The sequence below is a fragment of the Oryctolagus cuniculus genome, chromosome 18 (genome assembly GCF_964237555.1).
Source record: "Oryctolagus cuniculus chromosome 18, mOryCun1.1, whole genome shotgun sequence".
Lineage (NCBI taxonomy): Eukaryota > Metazoa > Chordata > Mammalia > Lagomorpha > Leporidae > Oryctolagus > Oryctolagus cuniculus.
In genome coordinates, this window is record NC_091449.1 from 13,922,299 (window position 1) to 13,941,624 (window position 19,326).

Consider the following 19,326-nt stretch of genomic DNA (forward strand, 5'->3'; position numbering starts at 1 on the left):
TACGGACGAGTTATTTACTTAAGATAATCACAGGCCCTCTTGGTCCTGAAAGGGGGTGGGTGGGGTGGGAGCTGGGCCCAGCATGCACCCCCCACTGCTTCGGGGGCCGATCCCTCCCCCAGCCCGCTGGGTGCTGGGGCCACGGGGGCGGAGGTCCAGGCAGGAGCGCAGGGAGAGCCTGTGGGGCCACACCAGGGCAGACGGAAGCAGGAGCAGGGGCGCAGGGGCCGGGGCATCAGAGCAGGCGGCAGGCGTTGCCCACGCTGTCAGCCTGGGCGCTGAGGTCGTGGCTGTACGGGGACTCCCAGTCCCGCAGGAAGACTGCCTCGAGCTGGCTCCGCAGGCCGCCCCGGCCGTTCTGCGTCAGCAGCAGCGAGGCGCCCGCCGTCTCCGTGAAATAGCTGCCAGACCAGTTGGAGGTTCCTGCGGAGGAGGGGGCGCGCGGTGAGGGTCCCCCGGGAGGCCGAGCCCTGCTGCCCGCACGCCCCGCCCTGCCCCGGCACTCACCGATGTAGCTGGCGCGTTCGGTCACCATGTACTTGTTGTGGTTGACGCGGGCATAGGGGATGCGGGCCTGGGCCTCGTCCGCGGGGACAACAAAGAGTTTCTGAGGGGCAGGGCGGACAGGAAGGAGCCTGAGATGCGGGCAGGGGTGGAGGCGGCGGTGCAGCCAGCTCCCACGGGGCCCTTGGGGCAGAGCAGGGCCCAGCGGAGAGGGCACCCCGTAAATGGTGGCGGAAGGGGGGCCCTGCAGCCGTGAGAATGAGCTGTCCCCTGCGAAGGTCTCGCCCCCACGTCTGCTTTTCCAGGAAAGTCTGTATGTAGGGCAGGCTATGTAGGGCGGGTGCTTCCTCAGTGTCCCGCCCCAGCCCCTGGCTTCCCCTTCAAGGCTCCGCCCACTCTGGTCCCCCCCCCCCCCCCCCCCAGATCACACCTGAGCTCCAGGAGGACTTCGGGCTGTTCTGCCCCCGCCCCAGGGGCGTGGGGCGGGGCTTACCACCTGGATGTCCGAGTGGGTGTGGTTATCGCGCAGGGCAGCCAGGGAGAGCAGGAAGGCGCGCATGGCCGGCTCCGAGTGTCCCCAGCAGCTGACCAGCAGGCGCACCTTGACGTTGCGCTCGTAGGCGGCCCGCCGCAGCCCGTCGTCGATGGCCGGCCAGAACCTGGGCGGGGCGCAGGGCACGGCTTCGCCCTCGGCTCTGGGGACCCACACCTGGGCGCTGGTGTAGCTCCTGAGCACCGCCCCCTCCACTGTACTTGCTCCCAGGCCCACATCCCCTCCCTCCTGTCCCGGCGGCTGCTTCTGCCCCCCACGCCCAGTCTCCGCAAGCCCGGAGCCCAGTCACCCCTTCTTATCCCAGCCCTGCTGCCCCACCCCCACATCCCCGTTCTACCCCTTGCCTCCTACTTCCCCAGCCCCCTGTCCCACATGTCCAGCCTCGGGCCCCAGGCCCCAGGCCCGTGTCCTTATTCCTTTCTGTCCCCTCTTAGCTCCCCCTCCCTTGTGAAGTGCCCTGACCCGTCACCTCCCTGCCCTCCCACATGCCCTTGTCTCGGCCCCTGCCTGCCCTGCCAGCCCCTTCAACTGTCTCCCGCCTGCTGTCCGCTCTGCCAGCCCGTCTGCCCAGCAGTACCTGCGTGGGTGGGAGAACTCCATGGTGGGCAGGTAGTTCATGACCGCGATGTAGATGAAGCTCCGGGCACTGTCCACCACATTCAGCAGAGCCTTCAGGTCTGGGGTGCGGCCACTCGGACACAGCGGCGGGGGCGCGCTCTGGGGGTGAGGGGACAGTCAAGACACGCGCCCGGGGCCGGCATTGTGGTGCAATGCCGGCACCCCGTATTTGGGCACTGGTTCCAGCTTCTTCTTTTTTTATTTTTATTTTTTTGACAGGCAGAGTGGACAGTGAGAGAGAGAGAGACAGAGAGAAAGGTCTTCCTTTTGCCGTTGGTTCACCCTCCAATGGCTGCCACGGCTGGTGCGCTGCGGCTGGTGCACCGCGCTGATCCGAAGGCAGGAGCCAGGTACTTCTCCTGGTCTCCCATGGGGTGCAGGGCCCAAGCACTTGGGCCATCCTCCACTGCACTCCCTGGCCACAGCAGAGAGCTGGCCTGGAAGAGGGGCAATCGGGACAGAATCCGGCGCCCCGACTGGGACTAGAACCCGGTGTGCCGGCGCCGCAAGGCGGAGGATTAGCCTAGTGAGCCGCGGCGCCGGCCTCCAGCTTCTTCTGACCCAGCTCTCTGCTGAAACACCTGGGCAAGTGGTGAAACATGGGCTGAGTACTTGGCACCTGCCACCCACATGGGACAGCAGGATGGGGTCCCTGGTTCCTGGCTTCCGTCTGGCTCAGACCTGGTCATTTTGGTCATTTGGGGAGTGAACTAGCAAATGGAAGGTCTCTCTCTCCGTCACTCTACCTTTCAAATATATAAATCTTAAAAAAAAAAAAAAAAAAAAAAGGCCACATGCCAGGGGAGTTGTCATGGTTGACCCCGCTAAGGGAAGGGATGACCACAGCTATTTTGCAGATGACGAAACAGCTCAGAGAGGGTAAGCAGCTCGCCTAAGGCCACACAGCTGATAAATGGAGCCCAGATGTGAGCCCAGGCTCTGGGGTTCCAGGATTTTGCTCTCCACCACATTTTTCAGCCTCTGGTCCCTGTCCAGCGGCTACAGCATCACTGGAGAGCTTGTTAAAAAAAAAAAAAAAAAATTATCTACTCTCCAGGAGCTGCAGCCCACTCATTCTTAGTTCTAGGCAAACTCTGGGGCCTCACAGCGCAGGGCACCCTGACTTAAAGCTGGCCTGGGGCCTGGGGCCTGGGGCCTGGGACCAGCGTTTTAGTTTTTTTTTTTTTAGATTAATCTATTTTATTTGAAAGGCGAAGTTCCATAGTGAGAGAGAGACAGAGACAGCTTTTCCATCCACTAGTTCACTCCTCAAATGGCCTCAGCAGCCAGGGCTGGGGCTGGGCCCGGCCGAAGCCAGAAGCCAGAAGCTTCATCCAGGTCTCCCACTTGGGTGGCAGAGGCCCAGCCAAGTACCTGGGCCATCTTCTGCTGCTTTCCCGAGTACATTAGCAGGGAGCTGGATCAGAAGTGGAGCAGCCGGGACTTGAGCCGGTGCCCACATTGGGAAGCTGGTGTCACAGACACAGGCGTTACCCACTGGGCCACAGCGCCAGGTTTCTAAGCAGGCGTCCGGGCACTTCTGAGGCCCTGCTTAGAGGCTTTGGGCTCTGGATCTGCGCTCTCCCCGCCTTGCCCTCCTCGTGTGCCCAGTGCCACAGCAGGCTCCCTGCCCAGCTCCTTAGTCCTCAGACACACGGGACACTGGTGACCGAGTAAGGAAGCTGTTATTCAGTCGACGGAGCCACCAGGGCTAGAGTGCCTGACCCCAGCCGCACTGGGGCCTCACGAGGGTCAAAATATTAACACACCCACTTCCTAGATGAAACCGAGGCCAGGGGAGACTGGTGAGGACACCCCCACCCCCAGGCCCCAGGCAGAGCTCGGTGGAGCCCACGCGTGACGGTGCGTGGGCAGGGCGTGCACGGCGGGCTGGCCCACTGCCCCCGGACTCACTGCCAGGTAGGCCAGGGCAGGGGTCCCGTTGAGGCAGATCTCCATCGGGGTCTCTTGGTTGTAGCGGGTGTCGTAGGGCCGGGGCCAGGTCGATGGGATGGAGCTGCCTGCCTGGCCCAGGAACCAGTAGGCCTCAAAGATCTTGGTGAGGTCGCGAGCCAGGCAGCTGCAGTTGTACAGGACCACGCCCAGTTCCTTCACCTGTGGGAGGGGGCACGGCAGTCAGGCCTCTCCGTCCCCCTCCCCAGCAACCCAGCACAGACACGACCTTGACTCAAGTCCTGGTTGAGAGTCAAGCAGCCCTTCCCAAGCCCCAGGGTTCCTGAACCTGCGCACTTGCTGTGTGTATCTACCTTGCAGGAGCAGCAGCCTAAACATTCTTAGTTCTAGGCTGACGTGTTTCCTCCTCCATGAAGCCTGCCTGGATCTCCCAGACCCTGCCAGGCATTCCCCTGGGCTATCAGAGTCCCTGGGGCTTCCCTCACATTGTTCTCTCTGGTGACAAACCTGCCTCCCCATAGGGCTGGGAGGACAGGCACCAGGGATGTGTCAGTCACCTCGCAGCATCACCGGTGAGATTCGGGGTCTGGGGGAAATAGCTAAGGGAGGGAATGAATGAATGAATGAACGAACCTTCACATCACTGCCTAGGTTGCTCACCATCACCTCCTCTGGGCTTCCAGTCCTCCACGCCTCCCCCATCCCGGCCCCGACCGCTTTGGGCTGTCGCTGCCCGGAGATGGGCCAGTCTCTGCATTAGACTGGGCATTCCAGCTGTTACCCTCCCAGGCCAGCACCCCCCAGGACAGGGCTGTGAAGCTGCTCCAAGAACAGGGGCTGGGCTGGGAGGTCCCGCAGGAGGCAGGGATGGGTAACGAGGGTGCTGGGATTGAAGGCAGGTGCTCTGTGAGGCATGGGGTGGCCTGGCAGGGCCAGCGGGCAGAGGGCAGGCAGACCTGGGTCAGCGAGCGCCAGTCCATGTTGGCACTGCCCAGGTAGAAGTGGGTCTGGTCCACCACCCAGAACTTGGTGTGCAGGACGCCATGGGTCAGCTTCTGCATGTCCACCATGCGGACCTGGGCACCTGCAACCGACAGGGGCCATGGTCAGGGGCCGGCTTGGGCAGCGCCACGCCTGGCCGGGCCCCGCTGCCCCCAGCTCACCGCTTTGTAGCAGGGCCTGCAGGTCAGCCTGCGGCTGCGGCCCATTGGGCTTGCTCACGGCGATGCGGACTTGCACACCTCGCGGTGCCAGGCTCTGCAGCTGCCGCAAGATGTCCTCGCCCTGAAGGGAGGACAGAGCTCCTGAGGGGCTGGGTGGCCGTGCCCCGCCCTCTGCCCCACCCCCTCCGGGGGCTCTGACTGTGCCTCCAGGTGTGGTTAGCAGTGGCCGGGCTCTGCACAGGCTTTCCTGAGTCAAAGTCTGCAGATTGAAACATTGAAACTTCATCCGTTTCAACAGTTGCCTATGTGGGGACCCCCTTCCAGGCCTGCGCGCTCTGTTTTTACAAATTTTATATTTATTTGAAAGAGGGAGCCAGAGAGAGACAGAGACAAAGCTCCCCTTTTCTGGTTCTCCCCATATCCCCACAACACCTCTAGCTGGACCAGGGGACGCCCAGGAGGGAGCCCAGAACCCAAAACTCCACCCTCAGAGCCACCACCTGCTGCCCCCGCAGTCCCCAGGCGGATGTAATCAGAAGTGTGGCTGGGACTCGAACCCAGTGACTTGGATACAGGGTGCAGGTGTCCCAGCCATAACGCAGCCAGTGGACCCAACACCCCCGCCCCATCCCTCTGGAGACTGTCCCAAGGTCCAGCACTGGGGCCTCGCAGCACCGCCCCACACGCTGCGGGTCCAGGAAGGTATGGGCTCGGCTGGATGATGCCGGGACAGCAAGAGCCGCTGTTCCTGGGCCCTGCTGTGCTCCATCCAGGTCAACAGCAGGCCTCACCCTCGGCAGGCCTCACCCTCACCCTCACCGGCTGAGCTCACCGAATTCTCACAAGGCTGGGGCAGGGCTGTTTATACCCCCAGGCTGCAGATAAGGGAACAGGGAACAGTGCAGACAACAAAGCTTAACTGCTGTCTCCCACATGTGACCCGCAGCCACCTGAGGGTGCGCCAGCAGGCAGCCGGAGCTCCCAGGGAGGGTTTTTCGTTTTCATCATTGTTTTCTTAGGCAGTGCTTAAGAAGCCCTGCAACTCCACCACATTTTAGGCCCCCCCGCTCACAGACAGAGGCAACAGGGAGAAGAAAACAGGATGAATCCACCGTGGTTCCCAGAGGGAGGGGTTAACCGCCGTGGCCGTGCCTTTCCGAATCCTGGAACTTCCTGTTTGCATGATGGGGACAGGAGAACGGCAAACACCACACAGTGCCCGCGTTGTGCGGGACATGGCGCTAACGTCCACTGCGTCTGCTGGCCCCACTGTCCAGGTGAGGAACCCAGGCGCCCGGCAGGACCAGTGGCCAGGATGTGACTCCCTCCGCTCAGCTTGCGCCAGCCTCACGCCTCCTAACCAAACCTGCACCCTGACATTGGAGCTTCCAGAGCGTGATGACCCCGGTCCGGAGGCTCTGTAAAGCCAGCTGCTTGCCAACGCCTGTGTCCAAGGCACCCTGTATGACACGCCCCCCACCTTCCCCAAGTACCTGCTGGGCGGACGGCTCCTGCGTGTGGGTGTCGTTGTTGGTGAGGGTCCAGTAGAAGGAGGCGATGTCCAGGCTGCTGTGGGCGCTGGCCAGCAGGCCCCGCCAGGCCTGGCTGGTGGAGGGGTTGCCCGTGGAGGCATTGGGGAAGTCGAGGCCCTCAGGAATGCTCTCCACCAGCACAGCTCTGGGGGGACGGGTGGTGGTGTCAGCCACAGGGGGCCAGGGGCTGCTGGCTGGGAAGTGAGTGCTCACCTGTCTACCTACGGACCACGTGGATATTGACGTGTGTATGCCTGTGCACCTGTACCCGCGACTGTGCGTGGGGAAGATGGGGTGTGTGTGTGCCTGTGTGTGTGCACAGATGTGGGCGGAAGATGCCGTGCACGCCCGGCCGTTCGCAGACCTGGATAGATGATGACGCTGTGGCTGCCATGGAAACAGTGCATGGGGGTGGGGGGAAGGGGGTGGGGGAGAAGGGGGTGGGCAACCTCCTCAATCTGTCACTGTGCTGGCCCTGCTCAGTGTGTATCCAAGTGGCCCTGGCCTGGAAGGGCTCCTCACCCCATTCCCTGCCCCGCCCCCACTCCCACTTACTCGCAGGGGTCATAGCAGGGGGCTGGGCGCTGGTTGGGCCCAAAGAGGTGCAAATCGCCGTATTCCCATAGAAACAGCTGAGTCATCAGTGCTCCGAAGCCCACCACGGCCAGGATGAGGACGAGCAGGACCCAGCGGGCTTTCTGTGGGGAGGATGAGGTGGTCAGTCCGGGGGGCGGTGCAGCCTGTCCCTGGGACACTTGGAGGTGGAGGGCGGCTCCTACCTTCTCTGCAGCCTTCCATGCCTCAAGTTCATTGATGGGCAGCTCGCCGGCGGGCTCCTCAGCGGGCACCTTCAGCTGCAGGACCGGGACGAGGGCGCTGGTGGGCTCCCTGCCTCCTCTGCCCCCAGCCCCTCCCCAGCCGGCCCCCATCCACTCACCTCCTGGTACATCAGTTTCGGCTTCATCTCGCCGGGTGGCCGCCAAGGGGTCCGCGGGGCTCAGGCAGTAAGGTGGGTGTGTCGGGGTCCCCCAGCTGGGGAACAAAAGCAGGCATGTGCCGGGACAGCTCCGAAAGCACACTGGCATCCCCTGCCTCTGCTTGCCCGTGATCACGGGGGCCACTGGCACCCGGCCCGCCACCCCAAAAGGAGGAAGCTGCTGGCCGGTCAGCTGGGATTTCGAAATCTCACACAATCTAACCCCTCTGCTTTCTTCCCATCGTTCTGCGGCACCCTCCCTCATCCCTCTTTCGAGATCCAGTCTGGACAGCCCCGGAGGCTGTCCGCGGGGCCCCTCATCTTCGTGCCCGGCTTGTCTGAGTCCTGGTCCTGCTCAGGGTGCCTCTTCCAGGTGGCTCCAGCCTGCCCACACCAGGTACCCGCCAGACCAAGTCAGCTCAGGCCCCGAGCCCGGGACCGCGGGAGCCCCCCGGCCACCCCCGGGGGCCTCGGTCTTACTTGGCGGCGTGCGGCTGCTGCTACCTCGGCGGCCCCCAGCTTCTGCCCCAACAGGCTGAGCAGGGGAGGGAGGCAGCGGGGGCGGGGCCCGCGGAGCCCCGCCCACTGCAGCGGGGAGCCTGCGCAGTGCGCGTGCCGGCGCCGACTGGCTGCCCGGGCGGTGGGACGCGGTGCCCGCCAGCCTGGCTACGGCGGGGGTCGTCTGTGGCCGGGCTAGGGGCTTCCCTGGCCTGCCCCTCAGAGCACCACCCGCGTTGGGGGTAGGGGGAAGCCACAGAGGACGAGGAAAAGGCGCCCAAGCCTTTCTTTGCCTATGAGCCTGGTGGCTTTTGTACCACGGACATGCATTACCTAGTCAAAAATAAATGCACAGATAAAAGTAATAATAACATCGCTTATAAAAGAAACCGGGGAGGTCGAGGCAGAATAATATGACGTAGAAACGTAGCGATGGAACGGGCCCAAGGCAGAGCCCACGCTGGGGGGTGGAGGAGATGGGCGATTCTGAGTCTGTTTGAATTTTTTTTTTAAACCAACTGATATTTTGGTAGGGATTAAAGCGATTTTTTAGGGGAGCCATGCTTCTGGGTCCTAACTCACATTTCCCAAGCAGGATTTCTGGCCAGAGCTGAAGTAGTACGAGGGAGACCTTCCCCTCCCACCGCCCTCGGTGAGAGCAGGGACTTGGGTCAGCACCTGCTGGCCGCCTGTGGTCAACGGACAAAGGCAGAGCAGCAAGGCCTTAACCGCGAGAACAGCAGCCAAACGGTGCGGTGGAGGCGGGGTCCTGGCTGGGGCTCAGGACGGCTTTTGTGATAAGCCTGTTTTCTTTTTGAAATGTGTAAAATACGGGATGAGCATTTGGGACAGTGGTTAGGATGTTGCATGGGCTGCCCTAGTGCCTGGGCTGAAGTCCCAGCTCCCACTCCCAATTCCGGCTTCTTGCTAATGTGCACCCTGGGAGGCAGCAGGTACTTAGGTCCCTGCCATCCACGTGGGAGGCCTGGACGACGGAGCTCCAGGGCCCTGGCTTCAGCCCGGCCCAGCCCCTGCTGTTTCTGGCATTGGGGAGTGAACCATTGAGTGGACGATATCTCCCTCTCTTCCCTTCCACCTTTCAAATAATCTTAAAATTGTGACATAGAAGCTGCTTGCAGAGTATAGAAAACATCTCCGCACAGGTTAAGAAATAATTAGAAAGCAAACACAGGCATTGATGATTTTACCCTTAAAGAAAAATTCAGGGCCAGGCATTTGGTGCAGCGGTTAAGGCACGTCCCATATCGGAGTGCCTGGGTTCAACTGTAGCTCAGTTTCCAATTCCAGCTCCCTGCTAATGCGCACCCTGGGAGGCAGTAGCGATGGCTCAAGTATTTGGGTCCCTACCACCCAGGAGGGAGGCCAGGATGGAGTTGCAGGCTCCTGGCTTTAGTCTGGCCCAGCCCCCTCTGTTGCAGGCATGGGGGGGTGGGGAGATCTCTCTGTGCCCTTCAAGCAATCGAACAATAAATAAACGAACAGAGATTCTCTTAAACAAATCAGGGGTGTGTATTATTATTTTTATAAAGAACATTCCAGAAGAGAGCTAGGTTCTCCCCTCACCCCGAGATCCGGCCCAGCTCCTAAGGGACAACTTGGAGCCTCCACCACCCATGTCAGGAGCCAGACTGTGCAGGGCCGAACGCGGGAGATGCCCTCCTCTCATTGCCTGGACTCCAACGGGGGCGGTGGAAAGCCTTCAGCGAGAGAGAGACCCGAAGGCTGAGCCTCCCAGGGTGACCAGGAGGAACAGGAGACAGCCTCAGAGGAAGCTGATTGGGGGTGGGGGAGGGGGCCTTGGTGAGAAAGGTTTTAGTTAAGAATCCGGGACGAGGGAAGCCAAGATGGACACAGACACCTGAGCCGAGGGGACCCAGAGAACTGGGACAGCCGCGGTGAACCCTGGACGGACAGACTGTCCCAGCTGAGAGTGGCCATTTGGCCTTCAAGCTGCCCCGTGATCTCAAGACTGTAATTACGGGCTTAATCTTCCATTTTTGTTATGTTTTTATCAAAGCGATACACATGTAAGGCATTCACAAGAAAGAGGGGACTTAGGAGGGAATAGACCGGCGAGGCAGTGAGTGCAGGGGGGCTGGGGCCAGGGACCCGAGTGTGAGTCTGAGCTTCAGAACTCCTGCGGTTGACCTTGGAGTAGAGATATAATGCCTCCGGCCTTAGTCTCCCCATCTGCAAAGTGGGCACAGTAACCATCGCACCTACTTTGCATAAATGACATGTAATTGGGCACCTGTGTGTATGGTTTTAGAGACTGTGGATAAAGCAGACATGAGGAAGACAGATGGTAAATTAGTGGATTATCAGGTGTGTTAGAAGGCAGGGAGTACTCCAGAGAATCAGGGAAGAGGCAGGGAGTGGGATGGTCGCCATTTTTAAATATGGGGGGTCAAGAACGGGGGCCACTGAGGCAGCCATACCCATGGAAAGCCTTCAAGGAGGGCAGGGAAGGAGCCACATCGGTGTCGGAGAGAAACAGCCTGTGCAAAGGCCCCGAGGCAGGAGTGTGTCTGCTGTGGAATGGGCTGGGGGTGGCAGTGACAGGGCAGATCTTGCAGGGCCACCTGGAGCACGGTGAGTGGGAAGGGGTCCCAGGTGGGCTCCCAACATCAGGTGTTGTAATGGATTGAGTAGCAGCGTCCCCTGGAGGCCTCACCCCTGGAGCTTGTGTGCATGTCCTGAGTTGTGGATACAGCTACCTTTAGGACCCTGAGGCATCCTGGGTGATCTGAATGGGCTCTCATGCTACAGGTATGCGTCCACTCACAAGGCCAGGTGCTCAGGAATGGAGGGTGGGGGGTGTGGTCGCAGCCTGGGAGCGCCTGGAGCCCCCACAGGGCGCGGAATCTGTCCACGGCTTCTGCAGGGACAGCACGTTTCTGCCTGTTCAAGCCCCCGCATTGGCGGTGGGGTCGCCCTTGGTATCTGTGGGGCACCGGCTTCAGGACTGCACAAGGTCACCAATGCCGCTGGCTGCTTCAGTCCCTCATGAAAAATGGCCTCACAGCACAGGGTACTGGCGCAGCCACCTGGCTGCTCCTCTTGCTTGGGCCCCTGCCACCCATGGGGGAGCCCCGGATGGAGTTCCAGGCTCCTGGTTTCAGCCTGGCCCAGCCCCGGCCATTGCAGCCATCTGGGGAGTGAACCAGTGAATGGAAGGTCTCCCTTTCTCTCCCTCTGTCACCTTCCCCTCCAAATGAACAACGAATTCTTTTTTAAGGCATAACAGGGGTGAGTGTTCGGCACAGCGGTTGAGACAGCAGGTGGAACACTAGCATTCTGTATCAGAAAGCCCAGGTTGGAGTGCTGGCTCTGCTCCCTGGGGGAGCAGACAGGGTGGGCACAGGCATTCGCCCTCAGCCACCCTGTCTCAGGGCCTGTGCTCCCAGGACCCCAGAGCCCCCCACGAGGCTCCAGCACAAGCACCCGGTCTCTGTGCTCTGCTCACTTAGCAGCGTGGGGTGCACCCATGCCAGGAAGTACTGCCCCCTCCCAGCCCATGGGAAACCCAAGTGCTCTAGGCATACAGCCCTGGCCGCTGAGGGGTGCAACGCCACAGCCCACAGAAGAGGAAGTGAGCCCTGGACAGTTGGGACACGTGCTGGTCACAGCTCCCCGGACACCCCCCACCGGGGGAGGGGGCTGACCTCTCCTCCACTGGCAGTGCTTGAGATGGGAGAGTCCAGGGTTAAAATTTCACCTCCGCCACTTTCTCACGGAGCAACCCTGGGCAGAGGCCTGTCTCCTGGGTCCTGCTGGCCTCCTCCATAAATCAGGGAGCATTTATATCTTCAGGAGGGCTGGGCTGGCTTCAGATCTCAGCTCTGCGGAATCGGGAAAAGAGGCTCGCTTCCTAATGCTGACTGTGGAGCCGGCTTTGGGGCGCAGCGAGCTAAGCCGCCACCTGCAGCGCCGGCATCCTGCATCAGTGTCAGTTCCAGTCCCGGCTGCTCATGGGGGTGCAAAGGCAGCAGAAGACGGCCCAAGTACTCAAGCCCCTGCAGCCATGTGAAGCCAGATGGAGCTCCAGGCTACTGGCTTCAGCCTGGCCCAGCCCCGGCTCTTGTGGCCATATCTCTCTTTCTCTCTCTGCGTCACTCTCCCCTTCCAATAAATAAATCTTGTTTTTTTAAAAAATATTTATTTAAAAGGCAGAGTTACAGAGAGGCAGAGACAGAGGCAAAGACAGAGAGAGATCTTCCATCCACTGGTTCACTCCCCAAATGGCTGCAACAGTTGGAACTGGGCCAATCCAACACCAGGAACTTCTTCCGGGTCTCCCACATGGGTGCAGGGGCCCAAGGACTTGGGCCATCTTCCACTGCTTTCCTAAGGCACGGCAGAGAGCTGGATCGGAAGTGGAGCAGCCGGGACTCGAACAGGTGCTGATATGGGATGCCGGAACTGCAGGCAGCGGCCCTACTTGCTATGGCACACTGCCGGCCCCTAAATAAATCTTTAAACTTAAAAATCATCACCATCATAATACGGAGGAGGAGTCAGCAAGGTTGCCATGGTAACCCTGACTCGTGCTGTGGGTGCAAGCTGTGTGGCCACAGGACACTTTCACACCGAGAATAAAAAATTCTCAGTGTCCCTCAACGAGCTAAGTCTGTGTCTGGTTTATTCCCACAGCCCCAGAGCCTGGCCTGTGGCAATCACTTGACAAAGGTTTGTTGCATAAAAAATGGAGCAGTAGAGTGGAAATCCACAGTGAGACTTCCTTAGACGTCTCTAGACCCGTGTGGTTTATGCACAATAACCAGCTTGTGCCCTAGGCCTGCAGCAGCCTGGGAGGGTACAGATGGTGGAGTCCTGGCCTGGGGGGGGGGGGACGACTCCAGGTTGGCTTGAGCCGAGCAGGGTGCTGGGGAGACGCACCGGTGGCACCGAATAGGCCGCAGCATGAACACAGCAGCGGGGCCGCCAGCCTCCCCGATGGCTGCAAACCAAGTGAGTGGTCCTGCTGGAAAGAGCAGATTTTTTTCTTGATGGTGCATGGCCCCTCTGGGAGGAGCAGTCTGGGGCCAAGCCTACAGGAAACGGAACAACGCTGGCTTTGCAAACTGCTTTTTTACTGTTGTGCTTAGCAGTAGATCCTTCACCCCAAGGACCCCCTTGCGACAGGAGTCCTTCCCAGGGAGAGAAGATGCCTGATCCGGCAAAACAACGCAGGGTGGGTGTTGGCGCTGTGGCTGAGCCGCCATTCCGGACACTGGCATCACAGATTGGAACGCCCAGAATCCACAGCCATTTCCAGCTCCCTCCTAGTGCACCCGGGAAGGCCCAATGCTTGGATCCTTGATACCCACGTGGGAGACCCGGATGGAGTTCCACTGGGACTCAAAACCTAAGCTGTCACACTCCTGCCCAAAACCCTCCTGTGGCTCCCCACCGCCCTCAGTACCAAGTTCTTACTGCAGCCCAAAGTGCCCTGCGTGGACAGACGCCGGTGGACATTCCCCACCCTTGCAGCTTCAGTGGCCCTCTCTGAACCCCAAGCCCTGTCCTCGTCTGGCACCACCGCCCTCCTCATCCCGAACTCCAGCTCTGGGCGTCCCAGGGTCTCCTAGACATCTCCCCTGATGTGTCCCCAGCTGTCCTTCCAACTCTCCTGAATCTGCACCTCCCCCGGGCCCCACTGCAAGGACAGCTGTCCTACCCATGCTTCAGGTCTCAGCCTGGGTGCCACCCTCTCCAGGACGCCCTCCCTGACTGCCCCCAGCCTATCCTGGACCCCAGAGAGGGTGCTTTCTCTACCTCCTCCCCCCACTCAGCCATCTCCCTCGGCTCCCTGCCCGTTCATGTACCACCTCCTCCATGAAGCTCTCCTGCCTCTTCAGGCTGGTTAGGCATCCCTGTGCTGGGCCTCTCTGTCCTGGCTCTCACCTCTCTGGCTATGCTTCCCAAAGTAGCACCCCCCGCCCCGGCCTGTGCATCCCCTATCCCATCCCCACCCATCCAGGCTGGCAGTGCCCAGCGATGGGTCTGTCTCTGCCACTGGACAGTGAACCCTCTGAGGGCAAAGCTACCACTGTGTCGGCCAAGCGCTCAATGGTCAGTACATTCGCCCACTTGTTCAACTAACGCGTTCCCAGCACCTGCTGGCCAAGTCCTGTCCCAGAAACTGGGGGTCAGGGGCCAGTGTTGTGGCCCAGCCTGTGCCACCGGCACCCCACAGGATGCCAGCTCCAGTCCCGGCTGCCCCACTTCCAATCCAGCTCCCTGGAAAGGCGGCAGGGCATGGCCCCAGTACTTGGGCCCCTGCCTCCCACGTGTGAGAGAGACCTGGATGGAGCTCCAGGCTCCTGACTTCAGCCTGGCCCAGCCCCAGCCGTTACAGCCATTTGGGGAGAGAACCAGTGGGTGGGAGAGCTCTAGAAAAAGAACTCTTCTAAAGACAGCCTTTTGGGACTGTTGGGAGAGCGTGAAATATGCGGCATGTGCCTTGGCAAAGATAAAGCAGGAGACATGGCATGACAACCAAAAATGGCTGAGCGTCCCAGTTTAAAAATGGCAACACGGGCAGGCGCCCGGCACTGCGGTGAAAATGCAGCTCGGGATACCCACATCCCACATTGGAGCGCTTGGTTCCTATCCTGTCACCGCCTCTGGCCCAGCTTCTTGCTAACGTGCACCCCGAGAGGCGGCAGGTGATGGCTCAAGTGCTCGGGTCCCTGCCACCCACGTGGGAGACCTGGATTGACTTCTGGGCTCCTGGCTTTGGCCTGGCCCACCCCTGACTATTGTGGGCTTCTGGGGGAGTGAACCTGTAGATGGAAGATCTCTGTCTCACTCAAATAAAAACTGCAAAGGAGGGGCTGGCATTGCGGCACAGCAGGTTAAACCGCCACTTGTGACGCCAGCATCCCGATCGGTGCCAGTTCAAGTCCCTGCTGCTAAGGCTCCTGGGAAGGCAGCAGAGGGTGGCTCAAGTACTTAGGGCCCCTGCGACCCATGAGGGAGACTCAGATGGTGTTCCAAGCTCCTGGCTTCAGTCCAGACCGGGTTTTTGCAGCCATTTGGGGTGTGAACAAGTAGACGGAGGATCTGTCACTTTGCCTTGCAAGTGAATGAATGAACCAGACCATGAGCAAATGAAAATGCAAGGCTGGCTCTCCCTTCACCGTGTCGCGTGAAGGACTGCCACCCCGCCCGGCGGGAGCCGGGAAACGCAGGATGTGGGGCAGAGGTCACGGCAAGGCGCCGCTCCCGCTGGACCAGGTGTGGAGTGACGCTCCGTACAGTTCCTCCCAGTTCTCTCAAAAGCCCCATGCAACAGGGAAGGGGGCCTGAGACCCCGGGATGAAGTCACTGGCACGAGAGGGAAAGGACGGAGCCAGGACTTGAGCCTGGGCTGCCTCGGGGCTCCAGGGACAAGACGTCCCAGGACAGCCGCCTGCCACCTGTAGACCTGCAGCAGCTGAGGCCAGCGGGGCCTCTGGCCTTCCAGAAACTCCACAGTGCCACCCCCAGCCCAGATCTCGGTGGGGGTCCCTGAGGCTTGCCCCAGAGACAGGCTACGTGAGTGTGGCTGGAGGAGGAGGAATCTGGTGCCCCTTCCAACACGGCTGCCTCTTGCCAGCCCATCCCTGTGCCCGCCCTCTGCCCCCAACCCTGCCATGGGCCCCCTCACTCAGAGCCAGCCTGCCCCACGCTCCTAAGGCCCCCCACCTTCTCACTCCACCATCGCCCTGAACTCATCTCCCACCCTCTCCTTTGCCCGCCTCCCTGCTGTACCTGCAACACTCAATATGCTCCGACTCGGGGCCTTTGCTGTTGCTGAACGCTCTCCCCCCGGGCAGCCCCGTCACCCGCTCCTTTCTCCAAGTCCTTGTTCCAATGACTTCTCACCAAACCTCCTTACATCAGTGTATTTCAGACTGTGACTGGGGCAGGTGTGGGGGCTCCATGTGTCGAGCCACAGCTTGGAACACCCGGGATTAAGTCCCGCTCTGCTTTTGATCCAGGTTCCTGCTAATGTGCACCATGGGAGGCGGCAGGTGATGGCTCAAGTATTGGGGTCCCAGCCACCCACACAGGAGACCTGGATAGAGCTCCTGGCTCCCGGCTTTGGCCTGGCTCAGCGGTGGCTGTTGTGGGCCTTTGGGGAGTGAACCAGTGGATGGAAGATCTCTGTCTCCCCAGTAAAGAACTATTTTTAAAAATCTGCAACCTTGGCCGGCGCCACGGCTCACTAGGCTAATCCTCCGCCTAGCGGCGCCGGCACACCGGGTTCTAGTCCCGGTCGGGGCGCCGGATTCTGTCCCGAGTGCCCCTCTTCCAGGCCAGCTCTCTGCTGTGGCTAGGGAGGGCAGTGGAGGATGGCCCAGGTGCTTGGGCCCTGCACCCCATGGGAGACCAGGAAAAGCACCTGGCTCCTGGCTCCTGCCATCGGATCAGCGCGGTGCGCCGGCCGCAGCGCGCCGGCTGCAGCGGCCATTGGAGGGTGAACCAACGGCAAAGGAAGACCTTTCTCTCTGTCTCTCTCTCTCACTGTCTACTCTGCCTGTCCCAAAAAAATAAATAAATAAAATAAAAAATAAATAAAAATCTGCAACCTTGGGGTGGGCAATTGGTGCAACAGTTAAGGCGCCACTTGGGACGCCCACACCCTTCAACAGAGTGCCCAGCTCTGCTTCCAAGTCCACCTTCCTGCTAAGGCACACCTTTGGAGACGATGGCTAAAATGTTCATGTATTTGAGTACAAATACACCCCTGTGGGAGACCTCAGTTGACTTCTGGGCTCCTGGCCCAGTCCCGGTTCTTGTGGGCACTTGGGAAGTGAACCAGCAGATGAGACAAAAACCCTGCGACCTTGACTCTGTATGTCCCACCCCCCTTCTACGACATCACATAATCTACTTACCTGTTTTCCCACCGTCTCTACCCCCGTGAGAACGCAAACCCTAGAAGGCCCGGGCTGCTCGTCCGATCAGTTCACTGCTGTACTCCCAATGCCTAGCAGTGGTGGGTGTACAGCGCCACACGTCAGAAATGTTTGTTGAATGAATAACTTGTTTTCATTCTCATACTGCAGACGCAGTACCTGAGGCATAGTGCGGTCACCTGACCAGGGTCATGCAGCTAGTTAAGTAGCAGGTGGTAGAACCAAGATGGGATCAGGGCAGTCCTGGCCCCAGGCTCCTACTGCCACCCCCTGTGTTACCTGTCTCCCTGACATCTGCTGGGAAAGACCCTGACCTCTCCCCTGCTGGGTGACCCTCGGGACTGCAAGGACCCACCCAAGTGGGAGGGGTCTCATCTCTCCCTACCCCCAATTCTAGAAGCCCACCAAGGGCCTCGGCTACCTTTGGGCTCCCCCTCCCCCTTACTTCCAGAGGGCAGGGGTCACCCGACCCAACAAGGTAAGGAGATAGGGGCTTCGTGACAGCTGATGGACCACCCCTCAGGCACAGCGACACGGCAGACGAGAGAGCGACATGGCGATGGCGGGGTGGCCTGGCCACCGTGGTACAGGTGACGCAAGCTGTGTGACCACACCAGGGGTACCGGGGGAGGGGGACAGCGACTGTGAGGTGGTGAAGGTGACTGGGTGCCTGAGAGTGACCCGGTGAACAACAGGAGCCCCAAACGCCGCATCCAGCTGAGCGGGACCCGCAGGATCTCCGCACTCATCCCGGGCACGCGGAGGAGCGGGGGCTGGAAAGGTGTGGAGCGATGGCCAAGGTTACCCAGGGACTGTGGCGCTGCCCATGGCACGGGCTCCGGGACCCCACTCTGGGGAATGACGGGGACTCGGACGCAAGACGCATGGCTCCTTATGGAGAAATCATTCACGAGGCGTGGAGGGTGCCGTCAGAGGGCGACACGGGAGGCAGCACCGTGAGGGCGGTGTGGGCGCGCTGGACGGGGGCTGGAGGCGAGCGAGGGGGCTGTGGTGACCGCGGGAGAGGAGGGAGGGCTTTGCAAAGGAGACATGGCAGCGAAAGAGCGGTGTGGGCGACACAGGAAGGAGACGACGATACACTGTGGCAATGAGGGCTCAAGGAGTTCAGGGAGCTGATTGATGTAAGAGGAGGGGTCGCGACAGAAAGAGACCAAGGGCGACATAAGGGGAGGGACGCACTATAGACGTGGGGGAAAACACAAGGAGGACGGCCGAGACGCCGCGCCGCGAGGTCGCACGGTACCTGCGCTCCACGGCCCCCACTCCGGGCCCCAGCCCCGCACGCACCGTCCAGGCTGGAGCCCCGCCTGGCCGCCCCCACCTGCGCGCAGGCGCACTCCGGCTGGACTGCGGGCCCGTGGGGGCGAGGCATGCGTCCTTCTCATTGGCCGCGCTCCTTGCCTGCGGGGCGGGCGCGGGGTGGGGCGGAGAATGGGAGATCACGTGACGGTCGCCGCTCGTACTCTTGCTGGTGGCGGCCCGGCGGGCTAGAGCGGCCGCGGACGAGTCAGTCCGACTTCCGGCGGCGAGGGCAGCACTTCCGGGGCGGGCTGCCCGAGCCAAGGGAGGAGTGTCTGACAGTTGGCGCCGCCGGGAGGGCGGGCGGGCGGCGCGAGTGGGCGCGGGCCGGGTGGCCCAGGTGAGGCGCGGGCCAGGGGGGTGACGGGACTGGGCCGGATGCGGTGGGGATGGGTGGCATCTGGGGTTACAGTCCGGGTTCCACTCCGCGGCTCGGGGCCAGCGATTTCTTTTCTTTGAGCCTCAGTTTCCTCCTCTGTAGGATGGGGGTCAGGATCCGCCTGTAGCCCCCGCATCCTGGGCTGTGCGTGAGAAGTCGGCCCGTGCACGTGGGCGCCCCCAGAGCCTGCACAGCGTGCTCTCTTCGCTCCCGTGCTGTTACTGTTGGTACTGAGGATGTTGGCGCTGGGCGTGAGAGATGGCTGGGCTCGGAGGCCGGCGGACTGGGATCCAGGTCGCAGCTCCAGTGTGCGGCGCGGGCCTGTGCCTTCACCCCGCCGAAGCTCATTGTCTCTACAGCAAGGGCCCCTAGTGCCAGTTTCATCCGGTCATGGCGAGGACTCAGGCTCTGCGGGGCCCTGCAGGAGCTCCGCAGATAGGGACGACGGTGGTGGTGATTCGAGCACTCATTGGTGTAGCTGGAAATTTCGAGGAAGTGGAGGGAGGAGGCGGCTCAGAGACAGCAGTAGGACACAGTTAGACTTGGAGCCGGGAAAAACGGACATCCCGTCACTATTCGGCCCCTGTTGCCAAACCTTGCACTGTTAGATTTTTTTGCTTGCTTTCTCTTGGAAACAACGGTTGCATTTTCCTCCCTTGATTTGAGAAGGAAAAGTTGCATTGCTACCCTAACGGAAATCTCCCTGTAACGTGGCTGGCCGTCGGAAGAAGGAACATTTAACCTGAAATACAATGGAGACCGAACGGTCCGTAAAATCATGGACAGAAACTGGAAGATAACTGAAAAGCGAATAGCTTGTGCATAGGAGTTCGTGTGGCAAGAACCCTTGGATGCAGTCAAGTTGTCTTGTGCTTGGTTGCCAGCTCACGCTACGCATATGACTGGCATTGGGTGAGGGAGGCCCCGCTTTCGCCCTAG

At 60.8% G+C, this 19,326-nt stretch overlaps 2 protein-coding genes across 12 annotated transcripts in view; one reads left to right on the plus strand and one right to left on the minus strand.

Moving 5' to 3' along the window:
- PLD3 (phospholipase D family member 3) lies at positions 1-18,109 on the minus strand. Of its 2 annotated transcripts, none has more exons than XM_008251520.4 (12): positions 17,953-18,109; positions 7,222-7,316; positions 7,064-7,138; positions 6,840-6,982; positions 6,246-6,429; positions 4,753-4,873; positions 4,546-4,673; positions 3,590-3,790; positions 1,635-1,774; positions 998-1,163; positions 508-607; positions 1-423 (listed from the first exon to the last, which is right to left on the minus strand). In XM_008251520.4, exons 2-12 carry the CDS (start codon positions 7,246-7,248, stop codon positions 236-238), a joined length of 1,473 nt encoding a protein of 490 aa, XP_008249742.2. In that variant the 5' UTR covers positions 7,249-7,316; positions 17,953-18,109; the 3' UTR covers positions 1-235. The 2 variants fall into 2 exon arrangements, with proteins under 2 accessions (XP_008249742.2, XP_002723308.2); XM_002723262.5 differs by lacking the exon at positions 17,953-18,109 and adding an exon at positions 7,741-7,891.
- Positions 17,335-19,326, plus strand: part of C18H19orf47 (chromosome 18 C19orf47 homolog) — a 22,594-nt gene continuing 20,602 nt past the window's right edge. For 2 of the 10 annotated variants that reach the window (XM_051836393.2, XM_070062211.1), the window contains exons 1-2: positions 18,252-18,348; positions 18,490-19,299. The gene's annotated coding sequence lies outside the window, so the exon portion shown is untranslated. Of the gene's footprint in view, positions 17,470-18,181; positions 18,349-18,489; positions 19,300-19,326 lie in introns of those variants that run through there. The other 8 variants (XM_008251514.4, XM_070062213.1, XM_017339299.3 and 5 more) reach the window with 6 other exon arrangements.